The sequence below is a fragment of the Cydia fagiglandana genome, chromosome 5 (assembly GCF_963556715.1).
Source record: "Cydia fagiglandana chromosome 5, ilCydFagi1.1, whole genome shotgun sequence".
Taxonomy (NCBI): domain Eukaryota; kingdom Metazoa; phylum Arthropoda; class Insecta; order Lepidoptera; family Tortricidae; genus Cydia; species Cydia fagiglandana.
This window is the reverse complement of record NC_085936.1, coordinates 19,140,081-19,158,945: the sequence shown is the minus strand read 5'-3', so window position 1 is coordinate 19,158,945 and position 18,865 is coordinate 19,140,081. Positions and strand designations below refer to the sequence as shown.

The 18,865-nt window shown below is 36.0% G+C and overlaps 1 protein-coding gene across 1 annotated transcript in view; it reads right to left on the bottom strand.

The window, feature by feature from the left end:
• Positions 1–18,642, bottom strand: part of LOC134664616 (opsin, ultraviolet-sensitive-like) — a 34,968-nt gene extending 16,326 nt beyond the window's left edge. The window contains exon 1 of the mRNA XM_063521346.1: positions 18,017–18,642. Coding sequence (XP_063377416.1) covers positions 18,017–18,549 — 533 coding nt within the window. The 5' untranslated portion in view covers positions 18,550–18,642. The remainder of the gene's footprint in view (positions 1–18,016) is intronic.
• Positions 18,643–18,865: the final 223 nt, after the last annotated feature.

The following is an 18,865-nucleotide window of genomic DNA, read 5'->3' as shown; positions in this document are numbered from 1 at the left end:
AATATTCTGTCAATTCAGAAGCACAAGATAATAATTATGTTCATGTTTCAGGTTTAAGTTTAAGGTAAATTTTGTAACTAATCTTAACACAATAATCTTAACAAGGCGCTAATTTACAAAACTTATACGCTACCTTAAATATGTACATATTATCTTCTAATCTAAGGTTAAAATAAGTTAGTTAATTAGCTATCTCACGGTATATTAATTAAGGTAGTTTTTAACTTTTTGTGCTATTGAAGAATATCATTTTCATTTTTTTATTTATTCGTATGGCATTCATTATGTATAAGTGTTTCCACAGTTTTATATACAAATTAATGTCTAGGTTCAAATAAATAAATCATTTTCATTGCCTCTTAGTGAAGATTTTATGCAGAGTAGTGTGAAATACGATACTTTTTACTTATTATGAAAACCAAGTAAAAAAATCGTACATTTTTCATAGTTGAGAATGATTCATGCCGAGAAAAACTTCGCAAAATAAGATGACTAAGTCACACTAAGACGGTTATCATTTCGCACAGCCACTGGATACCCAAAGTAGACTTACAGCACTTTATAATTATTATACCTGATCATAATAAATAATATTGATTTATTATAGGTATTAAATGTATTAATAAGTTAATAGGTAGGTAGACATCGTTAACATCGGAATGAACCAAAACCAAACAAGTGGTTTAAATTTATAGCTTTCAAAGGACCCTTGAAAGTTATAAATTTAAACAATTTGTTTGGTTTTGATACATTCCGATTCTAATGATGCCCACAATAACAAGAGCCATTACTGGAGTCGGATACCACTAGACATAAATGTAGAGGGTCGCCATCAAAAGTTGGACCCTTTCCGACCCAATGGGTTTCCCAAGTCTTCTCTGTGGGGGGCGCAGACATACTGTAAATGATTATTTAGATACCGCACCGCGGTGCCGTTTTCGTGCCTAACCTATAGTTAAAAAATAGAAAATTATCCATTTTTAAGATAAGGTATAAAAAGTGTCTTTTACATGGAAATTTTAATACCTTCCTCAAATAAATAAAGATTTCAGAGAAAAATCTATTTCAATAAAATGTAAATTCTGCGATACGAAGGTCAAAAGAGATTAGCATTATTAACAAGACTCTGCATACAGACAGATGTAGTGCGTCATTGTTTTCGATCGTATTTTCTCGGAAATGATAGTATTTGTCATGCTACTTCAGTCAACCTCAGTACTATTTGTACCGAGATTGACTAAAATAGCAACACACGTTCGTACGTTTCTGTGAAAATTTGATGGAAAATAACTATGCACTACATCATACCTACATACTTGTATTTTTATATCCAGTTAGACCAACTATTAGACCAAGTTCTCTGTTTGGCAAGAGTGTTTCTTCACAAAATGTGTGCGCTTGTGTAGGTAATCTATTTAAATGTGTCTGTGGATTGAGTTACGTTGTTCGATTTTCCGTGTCAATGAGCACTATGGAAACACGGTAAAATATGGTAAAAAAAAAGAAATGCAACGAGGCAGTACTACAGTAGATACGAGTAGGTCTTATTATTCAGGCTGTTTATGATAATTATGTTTTCACCACACCAGCTCGGAAAGGCTTACTTTGCACTTCAAAACTGATAGCAAAGTTGCATTTTATTCACATGTGAGGCAAAGTAATCAAATGCAAATTATGACTTGTTTTCTTATGTTTGCTGGTAGAATTGACTTTTAAATGATGACTTTGGGTGATAAATATTTAATAACATTCATTTGGATTTGACTTGGTTTGATTTTGTTTAATATCTTACATTTAATATTTGCTTCGGGTTGGTGTGGTGAAAAATTTTGTGCTTCACTCGGGGACAAATTTTGTTTAACCCTCGTGCTTTGAAACCCTCGCAACGCTCAAGATTCAATTTTTCGAACCACTCGCTACGCTCGTGGTTCAATTTTGGAATCTTTCGCTTCCTCGGGTATCAATATTAGCACGAGCGGTTAAACAACAACTTTGCCCCCTTGTAAAACAAATAACTATTAACCATACTCTGAGGGGCGTAGGTCATACTGAACAACTTATACGTACTATCAGAGGCCAACCCCGAAATCAAGAAAAAAATTCTGCTGTTCTATAGCAATCAATCATTGAGTTGTGATCCGCCGAAATGTATGAGATAGTACCTAGTTTTTTTGCGTCTTACGAGTTTGGCCTCATGGTAAAAGCTGTTCAGTATGACTTACATTTATTCACCCTACAGAGTATGATAAGACATACCAAAAAACTCAGAATATTTCAGTAAGATGGATTCAAGGGCTATTCAAAATGCGAAATGATATTTACAACAGTATTATGGGTGTCTACATTTTCATAGTTTGATAGTAAATAACTTCATCGAAATGCGTCAAAACAAAAACGCACAAATCACGTAAGATTTGGTTAAATATGTACATTGAACAAGAATAATACAGAAAAAAAATTGTAGGGAGATTTTACTTCTTTCAGTAAACAAAGTGCCTAAAATTAATCAAAAAGTCATAAAAGTTCCGGTTACAAAAATACGACTATCATTTTAATTCGAACACTCAACCCCGAGGGAAGTTTTATCTCGAATAGTGTGGCTTACCTACATAAAAAATCGGGCAAGTGCGAGTCGGACGCGCGTTCCAAGGCTTCCTTACATTATGCATACATACATACATACATACATATAATCACGCCTATTTCCCGGAGGGGTAGGCAGAGACCACGGATTTCCACTTCCTACGATCCTGACATACCTCTTTCGCTTCCTTCACATTCATAACATTCCTCATACACGCTCGCCGGCTTAGGGTGCTCTTGACCTACTTACACATTATGCAATTTTTAATAATGTTTTTTTTTTAAATGAAACGTGAGTAAAATGTCTTGAAAACCCGAAGGGGTCGGATAAAAACCAGATGTAATAAACATGCTGTGTAACTAATTTAATTTAATAAAAATAATATGATTGGTTACCACAACATCAAATATTATACCTTAAATCGTAAATACGTTTACCATGATTCTAAATCTAAATACTTATTTACATAATAAAAGCGTTACTACGAACAAGGGCTGTCGGTAGGCTGTAAAAGCTAACACAGCTAAATTTGCTCTGATTTTAATAATTAAGTAGAAAAAACCGGCCAAGTGCGAGTCGGACTCGCGTTTCTAGGGTTCCGTATTTCGTGTTCGCTTTTCCACATTTCTAATAGGTTTTCTCCTGTTTTCTAAAGGTAAAGAACTATTTTGTGTATTTTTTTCAAAATTTTAGACCCAGTAGTTTCGGAGATAAAGGGGGAGGGGGAGGGGGGAATGGTCATTTTTTGGCTATTTTCTTAAATAACTTCGAATCTATGTATTTTAAAATTATAAAAAAAAAAAAGTTCATCTTTGGGTCACTAATTTAAATCAGTGTACCAAATCAACTTAATTGGTCTAGTAGTTTCCGAGAAAATAGGCTGTGACAGACGGACAGGCAGACAGATGCACGAGTGATCCTATAAGGGTTCCGTTTTTTCCTTTTGAGGTACGGAACCCTAAAAACAGCATTGTGCAAGCGGTAATGTTTCGTTAATAATCCTTGCGCTATAGTAGAGCCTAGTAAATATAGAAGACCTATAATAATCCCATAACTAATACAACAGAGTCACTCGTGCCTCAACATTGTTGTATTGTTGGATAAACAATGGTGATTTGGTGGTGGTGAATGGTGATGGTGGTTTACTAGTAAACTAACATTATCATACAATACCTCGAGAATCATACGAACATAGAGGCTAAACCCTAGCTATAGGTAATGGGTATTACTTGGAACATTAAATATAAAACTCCTATGAGACTTGATTGATCAATGATCATAACTGTTTACATTATTTATAAATCACGTAATTTTAGTGGAAAAATTGGTCGACATGTTTGGATCCGGTGTGAGGATCCTCGAAGGAGCACTGCTTCTCGCGTGCGAAAGTACCTGCGGGTTACGTGGTTACTCACGTATTATAATAACAAATATCTGGGAGACCGAGCTTTGCTCGGAAAACAAACTCGAAAATGCGCGTTTTCCCAGGGATAAGTCCTAGCTATCTTCATTATATTGCATAAGACGACAGCGGCATGCTATTGGATTTTATTTGTTTTAATTTTGAACAAAATCAAATATATTTCGTAAGTTTTCATTCAAACAAAAGTAAATACGCCAGGTTGTATTTTTAAGGAGCCTGCAATTTTAATAAAACTAAGCGTAACATAACGAAACTGACCTATATTTTTTCAACTTTCGGAGGGTCTAATAGGCTATAGTCCGACCACTTGAATGAGTCGTCGCCTGCGCGGTACGGGGGCGACGGGGTAGGACGACTAAGGGCGGCGGGGACTGTGCGGGCGCCGTATGCCTGCCGCCCGCACCTTCCCCGCCCCGCCACCCTTAGTCATCTTACCCCGTCGCCCCCGAACCGCGCAGGTGAGGACTCATTTAAGCGGGCGGTCTATAGGTACATAAGGATAGCAGATTTGGTCCCCGATAGTGTATCCACTCGCTATCAGAGTGTTCAAGTTATTCAAACAAGCAAAATGGTTAAAAAATAAGGTAACTCAACTACCTATGTATTAAGTTTGGTATCTCAATATTCTAACATACAATTACCTATTTGTAAACTTACGGAGGTAGAAGGATGTTTGTCTACAATCATTCCAACAAGACAGAACTTATTAATCTACCCGTATTACCACGTTACTCATAAGACCAGATTGCTCCGAACTTTAGCAAAGTTTAATTGGTTTCATTAACGCGTCTGCTCCACCATTTCGTATTCCGAGAGGTTTACAAGATGAAACCTTAGACGTGGCACACTTAACCTTTCATTTGATTTGCTCACAAAAAATCATCGAACGAATAAATATTTACGCACATATTATAACAATAGATCAGAACTAATGCTTTTTGTTTTCTCTGTATTTACCTACGTTTTATTATCTATAAAAATAAAAATATAATATGTGTAAAGAAAATTCATCAAATTTAATAGGTATGTCTACTGGTATTTATAATGATGCCTTTATTGCTTATTATGATAATATATGATTGATTTTTTTATTTCAAAGAGAGAACCAAGTACTTTGTAATTCGGCACTATGCAAACAAGCTAAAGTTCTAAATGAGAATTCGCATAAATCACGCTTAATGTGAAACAAGATTCTGCATATACTAAAGGCAGTCAGACTACGTTACTACGTTTACATAGTAGAGTACACAAGGGTATATTATTTTATATGTAAGACATGTAGGTAGGTACATATGTGTATAGTTTTGAGAAAGTAGGTAGTCTAAAAACCTATTCTGGGTGATTTTGGGGTCATGATTAGATTAGAAAAATCTATTTTCTGACTCCTGACCTGAAGTGTGAATTGTATAAACCTCTCTGGTTACATAATTTTTTACTCTATTTTCTTATAGGTTGTTATGTATTTTTGACATTCGGATAACGGCCTGCACTGAAAATACAAAGGAGTTTTAAATTGAAATGCTTTGTAATGAGTGCTTCAAAAACTATTAAAAAAATATGTAGGTATACTTGGTCAAGCAGATCTTGTCAGTAGATAATTTTTAAGAAAAAAAAAACCGACTTCTATGGGGGCCGGTGAAAGATTATTGTAGATGGTATACCTACTATGTAGAAAAGGAGGTAAAACCACCCACTTTTCTACTAGCATTTCGCTTCTGTAAGGGTCGTAGTTCTAGCCTAACCTAACCCACTTCTCTGATAGCAGTTCGGTTCTGTGAGGATCGCAGTTCAAACCTAACCTAACCCACTTAACGGCGCATGCGTTGCGGTGTACGGGGGTTTAAGCGGGAGGGGCTAGTAAGATTGGCATCATCATACTTATATACTTACACATTTTATGGTAGGTAATCAAAGTGGTTTATTTAGTTAAGGTATCATAGTGGTTTTCCGGGTCAAGGTCCGGGTCCGAGTCCGGGTCCGAGTCCGGGTCTGAGTCCGGGTCCGAGTCCGGGTCCGAGCCCGGGTCCGAGTCCAGGTCCGGGTCCGGGTCCGAACCGGATCCGGGTATGAGTCCGGTTCTGGGTCCGAGTCCGGGACCCAGTCCAAGTCAAAATCGAAATTCGTAATCACCAAATGTGTACTATGCGTTGTTGAAGAGTTCTATTCTGGTCATCATCAGCAGTTCCATTTCATCAAATGTGACAGTTTTTAAAGTAAATGCTTGATTTTATGATGAAAATACAAAAAAATCTATGCGTATGCCTTTAATATTTGAGGAGTTCCCTCGATTCCTTATGGTTCCCATCATGAGAACTCGAGCTTGACAAAAATGTGGCTTAAAAACTTAACTTGCTTAACAAACATAACGAAGAGGAAAAATCGCCAAACGTGAACTATGCGTCGTTGAAGAGTTCTGTTCTGATCATCATCAGCAGTTCCACTTCATCAAATGCGACAGTTTTTAATGAAAATGCTTAATTTCCTGATGTAAACACAAAAATCTCTATACGCATGCCTTCAATATTTGAGGAGTTCCCTCGATTTCTTATGGATCCCATCATCAGAACTCGAGCTTGACAAAAATGTGCATTAAAAACTTAACTTGCTTAACAAACATAACGAAGAGGAAAAATCTCGAAACGTGAACTATGCGTCGTTGAAGAGTTCTGTTCTGATCATCATCAGCAGTTCCACTTCATCAAATGCGACAGTTTTTAATGAAAATGCTTAATTTTCTGATGTAAATACAAAAATCTCTATACGCATGCCTTTAAGATTTGAGGAGTTCTCTCGATTCCTCATGGATCCCATCATCAGAACTCGAGCTTGACAAAAATGTAGCTTAAAAACTGAACTTGCTTAAGAAACATAACGAAGAGGACAAATCGCCAACCGTGAACTATGCGTCGTTGAGGAGTTCCGTTCTGGTCATCATCAGCAGTTCCACTTCATCAAATGTCACTTTTTTGGATGTATATGCTTAATTTGATGATAAAAACCCAAAAATCACTATATGTATGCCTTTAAGATTTGAGGACTTCCCTCGATTCCTCATGGTTCCCATCATCAGAACTGGGTTTTGACAAAAACGGGACCAATCTGTATGCATATACATTCAATCAAAAAAAGAATTTTCAAAATCGGTCCAGTAATGACGGAGATATGGAGTAACAAACATAAAAAATAAAAATAAAAATAAAAAAAATAAAAAAAATAAAAAACATACAACCGAATTGATAACCTCCTCCTTTGGGATTTGGAAGTCGGTTAAAAAAGGCGGCAAATTTGAAAAATGTAGGCGCGAAGGGATATCGTCTCATAGAAAATTTGAATTTCCCGCCTTTTTCTACTGACAAGATTTGCTTGACCATCTTTACCTAATATATTAATGCCAGATAAATTGTGAGAACACTTAACTTAATATAAATTTATTATATGTATAATAAAGTTTATTATATCGCAAATAAACTAAAATTAATTATTTATGTTTTTAATTTGACTTGAACCAAGCCCAAATAAAGGCAAATGAATTATCTTCTGGACAAAAAAAGGATATTTCAATTAAAAGATTTCGTTTGGCTTTGAAAAAAAGATTCTTTTATTCTTTCTCAGTTAGCGTAATGAGTCATAACGAGATCCAAGGAGATCTAAAAATAATTAAGTATCCTCAAATTTTAATAACGCGTTTCGCAGTCCAAAAGGGAACGCCGTTTTCATTGTCAAAGTTTTGACGTGAGAGCTTCGACAAACAGTCGTCGTGTTATTAAAACAGTCGAATTTGAAACAAAATAGGATGTTCTCAAATTGAAACAAACTGCCGTATTCGAACTTCAAGATATTCACAAGAGACGACACGTACTAGATTCATTCTAGATACCTACGTTATAGTTTAGATATCAACTAGTTCTCTTTTGCAGCGCGATTCGGGCAACCAATGTCACTTTTACGTTAGATAGAGTAAGATATCTATTAGATGTGAATTGGATCTCTAAGTCATATCCTGTGGAAATCGTTCAAGAGTAATCTCCAGAATCGAAAAAATGTCAAATGTGACAGGTTAGATCTTAAATTTATCGTTATCGTATCTTGGTGATGTCTAAAAGATATCTAATAGATGTCTATTTCAAAATCCGAATCGGGCCAAAAGACGAATGTCCCTTTCAGCGTTTAGCCTCGTGACAATTGCCACTCTAGGACCGAGTGACAAATGTAACGTAAAGTAATGTAAAAGTTTTCGTCTTGTTGTTTGAGCGTCAGCGTTCTGACAAATTATCCAAAGGTTTGGGTAGGTACTAGCATTAGCATGGCGATTAAATGTTTTGTATTACTGCTTTTTAACTGTATCAGATGCGAAACTGAACGTATCTACATTTTTGTGTATTTTTGCGTAGATATTTCAAACTGATTTTAAGGTAAAGTTATTAGAAATGGGATGACACAGACCTATTACTTGGGTTGCTTTTGATTCCCGTTTCGCGTGAATATGTACGAGTATGTTTCAATTTAATTATGTATGTACATGGAACTCGAATGTTACCTAATATGATGGTAATGAATATGTATGTTATATTAAACGCGATGTTCAGAATATGTCAGCAGGTACTTAACATAACATTACGTATACGAAACAAGAGGAACAAAACCGTGCACATTTATCTGTAATATCAGTGCAAATAAAATTAACGAAAACAAATGAAACAAATTTCTACCGCAATATTCTATCAAAACATTATTACAACATTAAGCTTAATTTAAACGAACTCTAGGTGACGTTGTTAAAACTGTAAGATAAGTAATTAATGAAATACACTTAATCAAACTTATTTAAATGACCAAAAGTACAAATAAATTAAATAAATACTAAAATAAAAGTAAACTTACCTATAAAAAATACTTAATCATAAAAAGATCAATCAAACAAGAAATCGGCTTGCAAGCATTTTCAGTGACATATAAATTTAAAATAGTTACATAACCGACATCGACACTGGTGGAATGTTCCAATATCCGTACGAAAATTGACGGTTCTGTTAATAAAAGTCTGACAATGATATATGATGGAGAATTTATGTTACCATTGGAAAAATGTGCACATTAAGCGCTTCTTTTACTTTTATTATCAGAAAAAACTCCGTATAAAGTGTCATTCTATGGAACTTGCTAACAATGTACCTAAAGAAAAGTCACTAGTAAATTCATCATTCTTTGACAATTTCAATATGGCGGTTTGTTTATATGGCGGTTTAGTTAGCATGTTCCATAGAATGACACTTTAGAGGTAATTGTAAATATATATTTAATGGGCTATGTGAAAAAATAATGAAAATCGCTCAAGTAGAGTAATTATTACTAACAAACTACACTAGTTTCTAAATGAATCCCAGGCATGAGCTGTGGCAAAAAGCCAGAAAAACACTAGGAAGATGATGATGATGACGTACATTTATACCAAATTCGTGCCGGATTTAGAACCCCAAGCTTACCTACGTTGTGTTACGCTTGGTAAGCTGGGTCTCCGGCCATTCCCTCAAAATTGTGACATGGACATGACAGATCCCAGTATGACATATGATGGTTTTTACACCTCTTTCCCATTTGGAAAAGAAGTGTATAAAGGTGACAGTCCATTTCCAACGACAGCTGCATTACTGTTCATTTTACTATGGAAATTGACAATGACAGCGACGCGTTCAGTACCGGTAGTGCAGCTGTGGTTAGAAATGGAATTTTACCATTAAATATAAGTTCTCCCCTGCTTCGCTCTCTTTCACAATTTGAATGTACTCTTGAGAATAGCACCGGAGTGCGACTTGATTGCGTGGCGATGGGCGGCTGTGAGAAGTGAGTGCCTGAGATTTTGAGAGATGATGGATGCTAGGCCGACAAGTGTTGTTGTGTAAGTTTTAAGCTGTTGATTTATATTTCATGACGCATTGTTTACGACTGTAATGAGAATATAATTATTTGAAATAAAATGAAATAATATATATATATATTTACATTATATAAGTAAAAAACAAAAGTGACACCCTTACAACGTAATAAATAATAATCAACGTATTCAACCTTTATAATGTAATAGGACTTTTTATGGCAAATCATAATAATACATCGGCTTTTGTCTATGTATAGCATCACCTTAAAATTAACAAAGGAATCGGGGTTAGGATTATCCGATTAGCATAAGCTGGATTAAATATTTTAAATTGCGATAGGTACCCTCTAGCGGTCCATGAATCAAAACTTGCCAAGAAAAATTCAAATTTGGTTTATCAAATGAGAGATTTAAAATTTCCATGAAATGGGTGGCTGGAATATAAAATTAGGACATATAATACTCGCCACATAACCGATTTCAAATATAGATCGAAGTGAGTAAGAAGCTTCACTTCTGTCATTAACTAATTAATGGTAAATTATGAATCATTAATTAGTCAGCGTGAATATTTACATTGGCGAAGATTATTAAGACTATTACTGTAAATGAATTATCACTAATTATTTTCTTGGCAACTTCACGCGTGATTATGTTATGTCACATCTATGAGTTATGATGAATATGCTAATTAGTTTTGAACTAAAAATATATACTTAGTTCATAACAGATCTTGAATTTTGATAATGTTCATATAATAACTAGTTCGATCATAATTACCACGATACCCATAATTTTATATGAAAATATGTGTATAATTATTAGGTATTGTTTAGGTTCCCGTTGATTTATTTTCGGTTCAGCATATGATTCCTTGGATACTTTAAATAAGGCTCTTCAAAATAAGTTATTAATATTAATGTATCTTTACAATTTAATTCTTATTATGATTCTAATTTTAGATATGCATAGGAATAGTACCCCGACCCGACCCGGGTATGTCCTTAAACTACGTCCAAGACCACCGGTGGACGGGCAGCAGCGTCCCTCAAATTCGGTGTACTCGACTGCGATCGCCAACCCGCCTGCCAAGCGTGGTGATTATGGCATTCACCCCCATCGTGCAGAATGGAGGTCCAAGGGGGAGGCCTATGTTCAGCAGTGGTCGTCTTATGGCTGAGATGATGATGATGATAGGAATAGTATCTAGAGACTATTTGATATTAAGTTATATCGGAGCCATCGGAGGCCCTGATATTAAGTTAAAAAATTTCGAAAATAATCGCTCGTTAAGTCCAGAAAGTGTCTCCCCCTGTGATCACTAATTGCAAAACAGGCTAGTTTAGCCGTTTTGAAACTAGGCAAAAAACGGTATTCGATTTGTAAACATAAATGGCACAGATAAATTGAGACGAAATGTTCTGCGGGTTCCTTGTCGGATTTGGTACGTACATGTCTTATGTTGCCCTTAACGGGATTTATTTAGTTTTCGTGACTTGTTTACAATATTTGGCTACGAAAACAAGCATAGCGATTACGCTTGCAAACAAAAGTAACCAACTTTTGAGCTCATAAACAGTTAACGATTTTATCAGTTATTTGAAAAGGCGTAGCCCTTTATGCGGGTGAGGGTTCAAACAGAAAATTACCTAACTTTTATACCCCTTATCTTTCGATTTTTCCGCAGGTGAGACGTTAACCTAATTGAATTATACTTATGACCATATTAATTCTATTATGTCACTGATAATACTCATATCTACTCGGAATATCGCCCGAATAATATTCAATACAATGCAATACTCATTATAAGCAAACGACTGTAATTTTTAAACGATTTGGTTCCCTTTTTTATTTATCAATAAGTGGCCACGTACCCGTATGAAGGTACGAGCGGAAATGAAAGCAGCTGATGCCTATCGGACTTGAGCTAAGTTATGTAAAGGGGCCCACTGATTAACAGTCCGCCGGACGGTATCGGCCTGTCAGTTGTTCGGAACTGTCAAAATTTTGTTCTAACTGACAGGCCGATACCGTCCGGCGGACTGTTAATCAGTGGGCCCCTTTACGGTATGTGGTAATATGGAATAATCGTTTTAATTTAATCTCTTTGTTTTTTATGTATAATTTTGGTATCTTTACTGTGCTCTATCCTCGTTCTCCTCAATGTGATTTTAAGGACATATTCGATTTTACAACTTTAACTTTTTGTTATTGCACTTTAATACACGTAACACACATACATTTAATTGTTTACATATAGTATGTAAACAATTTTGAATTTAATAATACCTATTTAATCGAATCCAGTAGGCAGTCAGTGGACAAAATCGGTTAGGATTATTCATCAATATCAAAGAGAAACAAAACTCAATAACAAGTGGATTATTTGAATGAAATTTGGATTCGTTATTACGTAAATTCTCATAGGAAATCGGAACATCAAACCCAATTTATTCGCGCGTATTAATACATTTTTGAAACGATTTTTATTATTGGTAATGACTGAGTGCTCGCAAGCTTAGCCCAACTGGAAGAGCGATGAAATACTTGTATTAATCGTGAACACAATTAAAGTTAAGTATGAACGTACCTATTGTCACAAAGGAGGTTTTGTGTTTCTACAATACACCGTTGTTAAAATAAGGGTAATGGGTTTCTAAGAGTTTGTGTTTGTGGTAGGTAAGATTTCGATGAAGTAGGTTATACATAATTTACAATCGGTCGGTCTCAACCCCCGCTCCGGGTTGTTCCTGGCGCAGAGGTTGTCCATCGCGGTTCAACGCGGTAATGCGGCAAGTGTGATGGGCACCTTTGCGCCGGGGGCGATGCGGGGTGGGTTGTTTGAATAGTTTTTTAGGTTAGTTTAAGTTTAGGTTTAGATATAATTTATAGTTTTAGATTTCGTAGTTTTTATGTGAAATTAATGTTTATTAATGCTGATAATTTTGATGAAATAATAAATGATTTATAAAGAAGAAAAAAAAAATACAATTACATCTTACTTTTAACTAAATACTTAAATATATGTAGGTATCTCTACTTGTGAAGTAGAGAGATTTACCACAAACCCTTAGATACCTATTACCCTTATTTTAACAGCCGTGTATATTTGCCATATATGTACGTTCAAGTTCACTTCAAAATTTTATCGTTTCTAAAAGCACAGTTTAGCAAGTCTAAAGTACTCAACGCAAAGGAGTTTACTTAGACGGCAAACAATTTCGTAAAGTATTTGCGCAGGAGAAGCAGGCAACCCAGACTCTCTGAGAGTAGGCCCTGTCTCTCTGTCGCACTTGTAAATTCGTACGTAAATGTGACATGAGGCAACACGTCGAACGTGGTTGGCGGTAGGTCCCATACTGCTATTACTTCTGTGTTTTCGTCCTATTTACCACTGGGCACAAAATTCCTTTATTCGACATGAAGAAAAGGTCTTCAGTCTATATAGGATTATTTTCGCGCGTAGAAAAACATTTCAAAATTGTATAAAACAAAATATTGATTAATGAGTAGTGCCGGCCCAATTCAAACTTTAAGATACGTTATTTATTTATTTAAAGATGATAAAAGAAATAACTTATATGACTTATATCCATTAACGAGTTCAATCGCATGAAAGGTGTGAAATACAAAATCATGACATCAGTTCCTTACAGCACTCGTGGTCATGATAAATAACATAAATATTTATGTAGAACCAACATAAATATGTGCTGTTTGTAATGAATTATGTCTATGAAGCCCGACCTTTATAGGTAAAATTGTCATTTCTTATTTTATTCAGATCATAGCTTAGATACCTACCTACTCGCATAGCTGAGCTTGTATTATATAGGGAAAGCCGTCAATAGGTACCCAATTTACTTAGATTTATTTCTTGCGTAACTTCAGTACATACAGGGTGTGGCCTGTAATAAGAGCAAAAAATCAAACTGGAGATTCATTGGAGTACCCAAAGTTACCACCAAGTGGTCCCGATGGTTCAAAATTCTTAATTTAGGAGAAATTTTAATTTAAAGTCAAGTTTAGCACGCAATGGATTTTAACATTGCGTTACGGTCGCTTAACTGTCGTAAGATGTCATGGTACCGGGACGTCTTGGTACGCGCCTTTTAGTACAAGTTATTTTAAAAATGAATACAGAGTAAAGTAGCTCTTATTATTAGGAAGTCAGAACTCATTCAATATGCAATGACACATTATGTTTTGTTGACAAACTCGAAATACTTTTTTTTGCTATGTAATGGTAAATAAAATATTTTTTAAAACAATTTATTTTCGTAATAAAAACCTCCATAAAACACTTAACTTCATTACCTACCTATTTGAAAAATGCTTTGAACTTTGTCAATATTGACAACTGTCAAGCGAATGCACAACAATTATTTATGTAATCCAATCTTGTTTATGATGGAATTACATGATTGAACGGTGGAGCCAGAAGAAGTTCAAACCAAGCTGTTGCACCGCAAACGATTTCCTGATCGGAGGCAGACTGACAGTGTCATCGTCAACGTTGAACGTAGTGCCACGTTTGCGGGACAACGAGCCTGTCCGGGGCCCGGGACGGCGGTGCAGCCTCCGCCAGCGTGCAGGCGGTGATATGCGAGTCAGCATGGCGTTATACTAAAGAATAGTCCGCAATTTCGACAACCACCAGTACCAAAAAAAAACAGAACTATGTGTATTCTATGGATCTGTCACAGAAGTCGTATTAGAGGAGAAAAAGTACCTACCTGATTCATAACAGAGTCATTTGAAAGAATAAGGATACCTAATAATACATCGTATTATCGAAAAAGCAATTTATCGGCCAAGATTATGAATGGAAACTGAAAAGTGTTTGTTATTAATTTGTTAGTTGTGAAATGTAAGTACTTGTGTTATGTAGTTGTTCAAGATTAATAAACTCAGTAACTATACGTTTTTGTTTATTATTTTTTCCATGTGATGTAATTATTTACATGAAGCAATAGGCGTAGCTAAGGGTGGTATTCCATCTGTCCAATTTTTTGTCATTTTGTCTCACTCTGCCATTAAGCAAAATGTGAGACAAAATACACATTGGACAGGTCGAATACCACCCTTACACGTGGCCAAAATGATATTACTATTCCATTTACAAGTACGTTGCGTCATTTGACTACGTGTTAGATAGTTCTACTTATGAAAGAAAGTTTCCAAAGTTCCAAAATTTTTATTGAATAGTTTTGGTAGCTTGTCGAAATGGTTATGTAAACTGCAATTCAGTCTAGTTGGACCACATTTTAACGGCTGATCACCAAAACGTCTTTACAGAAACACACCGGGTAATTATTGATAATAATATTTAACATACGTAATTTGCATTCGTGATGGCTTGCCCCAATTTGTTCGTAGGTTTTGGTCGGGTAGTTACACAAATTTCTGTTTTAACAATGAGGGTGTACATGCCCTGGCTCGCTGCCCTCGCAAGAGCAGCGAGACCCTTTGACTCGGCCGGAAAAAGCCGACCACATGACAATCGGAGAACGGCGAGACGAGACAAGGAAGACCGAGACAAGACGAGAGCAGTCTGTATACACTCGCTCTCGGCCTGTCTCGAGGTGTCTCGCGGAAAGTGTACAGCCGGCATAAGCGTGAGCGAGTTTACAAAAGTTATGCAAAAGAGTTAGTTCAAAGTAAAGAGCAACGAGACGGTAAAGATAGAGTCGTACCAAAAAAAGTCTGCAGCGGATTTAATAGCCCACGCAGTGCAAGTGTCATTTATACGTCATAATTTCATAGAAGTTTGACGTTTAAAATAACACTTGCACTGCGCGGGCTATCAAATCCGCTGCAGACAATTATTGGTCTGACTCTAGCGACAACAGGATCAGTGTGTCCCTTTCTATTATTGCCAGTTCATAGGCCTGAGTTACACTTGTAAGTTTTACTTACGTAAGTAGGGACACGGCTATACTACAGAATGAGAGATGAATATCGTTATCTCATTCTAACAAATAGCTTTGTCCCTACTTACGTAAGTAAAACTTACAAGTGTAATTCAGGCCATAGAAATAATAAAGACGGTACCTATCTATCTAGTTTAGTTTTTAATTTCAATTTGTATTTTCATTTTAAGGCGTTAGTTTTGTAGGTTGTTTTAATTTTAGGTTACATTTTATTGTAAATTTGATATTTATTATGTTTATGGTTTAAATATGGTTCCCCTCTGGGTTGGAAGGTCAGATGGCAGTCGCTTTCGTAAAAACTAGTGCCTACGTCAAATCATGGGATTAGTTGTCAAGCGGACCCCAGGCTCCTATGTGAGCCGTGGCAAAATGCCGGGATAACGCGAGGAAGAAGAAGAAGAAGATGGTTTAAATAAAAAGTATTCATAATAAAGACAGCATACGTAAAAACTGTTTGTTTAAAGTCATACCCAGAATAGTCTGCAGCGAATTTAATAGCCCCAGCAGTGCAAGTGTTATTTTAAACGTCAAACTTCTATGAAATTATGACGTATAAATGACACATGCTCTGCGTGGGCTATCAAATCCGCTGCAGACTTTTTTTGGTCCAACTCTACAACTGTTTTCTGCCGGGGTACGTCACCTTTCAAAATATCATAAATATTGTAATAAACCTCCACAGGGACCTAAACCATGCATTAGATTGTTTAATCTATTCTCTCTTACAACATACATGACAATCGACGTCAAGTTGCTAATTTATCAAAATAAAGCAAACTTTACAAATACTTAATAATATTAATTTAGTAAACTAATCAATTATGCACGTGAAATATGAAACATATGGTTTAACGAAACAACAGTAAATGAAAACCGAGCTTTATTGTCAAATCAGAGTTACGAATGTGGGTTGTGGTTGCACCAAATGTGATTCTCGTTGTGATCGCAGTTGTACAGCCAGATGAATTAGCAGTGAAATTCTTCGTTATTTTTGAGAAGGCCCTCCACCCAGTATTGCACATGTTGATGTCGTGTCGGAGCGAACTCAAACGGAGAACAGGTTGTACCATCGTTCGTAGTCGTTGTCGTGAAAAAGAATCATCCTAACAAAATTTTAAAAGTGCAAGTTATCTCGTGAAGTGGTTATCCATGTAGTTTGGCGTAGTTATTATCATTTATCAGTGATTTTATTGCACATTTTTTGTTGGAACTGCTTAATAAACAGTTAAAGTTACTTTATAGCGTTTTACTCATTTTGTCCTTTTGTCCGTTAGGCCTATTTGATAAGAAAACTGTTAAGTAATGTTGATTTCCACATTAAGTACTGAACATTAATTGAAAATTGCATAGGTTTAAAAAGCAATATTAATACATTTAATAGGATTTTCAATATTATTGAAAACGATCGTAAATGTCAATGTCAAGTATTCCGACTGGACACATAACGTCTGCAGTACATTGCTGGCTCGATTAATTTTGTTAGAAAATAACAGAAAATTATTTTTTCATTTTAATTAATTAAAACTATTTGGACGTAATTCCTCATTACTTAAAGGGCGTATATTTTAATTTTTTGCTCTTATTACAAGCCACACCCTGTATATTAAGTAAATATATCTAAACATGTCGTTTCTCGATGTTTATTTCATATCGATATGACAAGCTCTCCTGAGAACATACATCGTGTTTCCTTCTATATATCGCAATGTTTATGATCACAGTTGTCTAGTTACGAACACGTGTGCGTTTATTAGTTAATAAGAATCCGATTTTACGAGATAGTTGATGACAATTTCATATGCGAATTTATGCAATGCACAGGAATCATATTCAAATCTAGGTGATTAAGGTTAATGATAACCGTGTGTATGTTGCAAGTTTTACGAGTTGCATTTGTCGTCGCCATAATGAGAGTTGGCAAAACAGTGACTAGCCATAGACAGTTATAAATAGGTACCGCAAAAGAGTGAGTCAGTCAGTACTGTCAGTACAGGGCCGTCTTAAACTATGCTGGGACCCTTGGTCACATAAGAATTTGGGGCGCTTTTGGAAAGTAAAGAAAGCGAATTAAACCAACATTTTTCTACTATGTATGATCTTCTATTTATTATGGGTAATCCAATATACTGTTACTGTCTGTCCTTCGGGGCCCCCCGAGGATGGGGGCCTTGGGCACGAGCCCCGTGTGTAGTACTGACCTAAAATACATCAGGAGCACTAGTGCATTTCCAGTGGTTCCCACCAGCATCATGCCAATGTACAGTGTGCCGAGAATATAGTTCGACGACGGGTCTGGCGGCGCGAAGTGCAACCAGTGGCTGTTGATAAGCAGCAAGTAGTCATCACTGAACAAATAGTTCCGCCATAGCTCCACGGGCCAACGCCTTTTAAAGTCCTCTACCAGAGTACTTTCATCAGAGACCGAAGACTCCGACAGTCGTCTGACCGGATTTCTCGGTTCCGAACTTCTTTTACTCCGCACAAACAAATCTTTATTCAACTTTAAATAGCACCATCTTCTACGCTTTTTCCACTGTTTCAAATGGTCTAATGAACACAAGAAATAATCACCAAAGTAATTGCACTGTTTGTTTTTGAGTTCGAAAATTGCACTCGAATTTTCACTATCACTCAGAAGTTTTTTTTCTTTGGTATCGGGAACTGTGTTTAGATTGACGCACTGTGTGGTTATTAAGATTATGATAAATTCGATGTTTATTGCTTTTGACATTGTTTGAAGAGTTTGGGAGGCATTGGGAACGCGGGTGCGCGAGTTTTCCGAAGAAAGTGTTCCCTGAAAGCGGGAGATACGTCTATGCCGACGGCGGCTCACCGACTGAGGGCCGCCGCCGCGCTGGACTCTCTAACATTAGTGCTTCTCAGTAATAACCCATAATCTCTACATTATAATTATTAGACTTCATACCCAAGTTCAACATCCAGCCCATAAAGTCATTAACATATTTTGAACTGTGAGTAAACAAGTATATATTTTAATCACGTTTTAATAATGGGTTGTAAATCTGTTTTGTATTTAGGTCAATAAT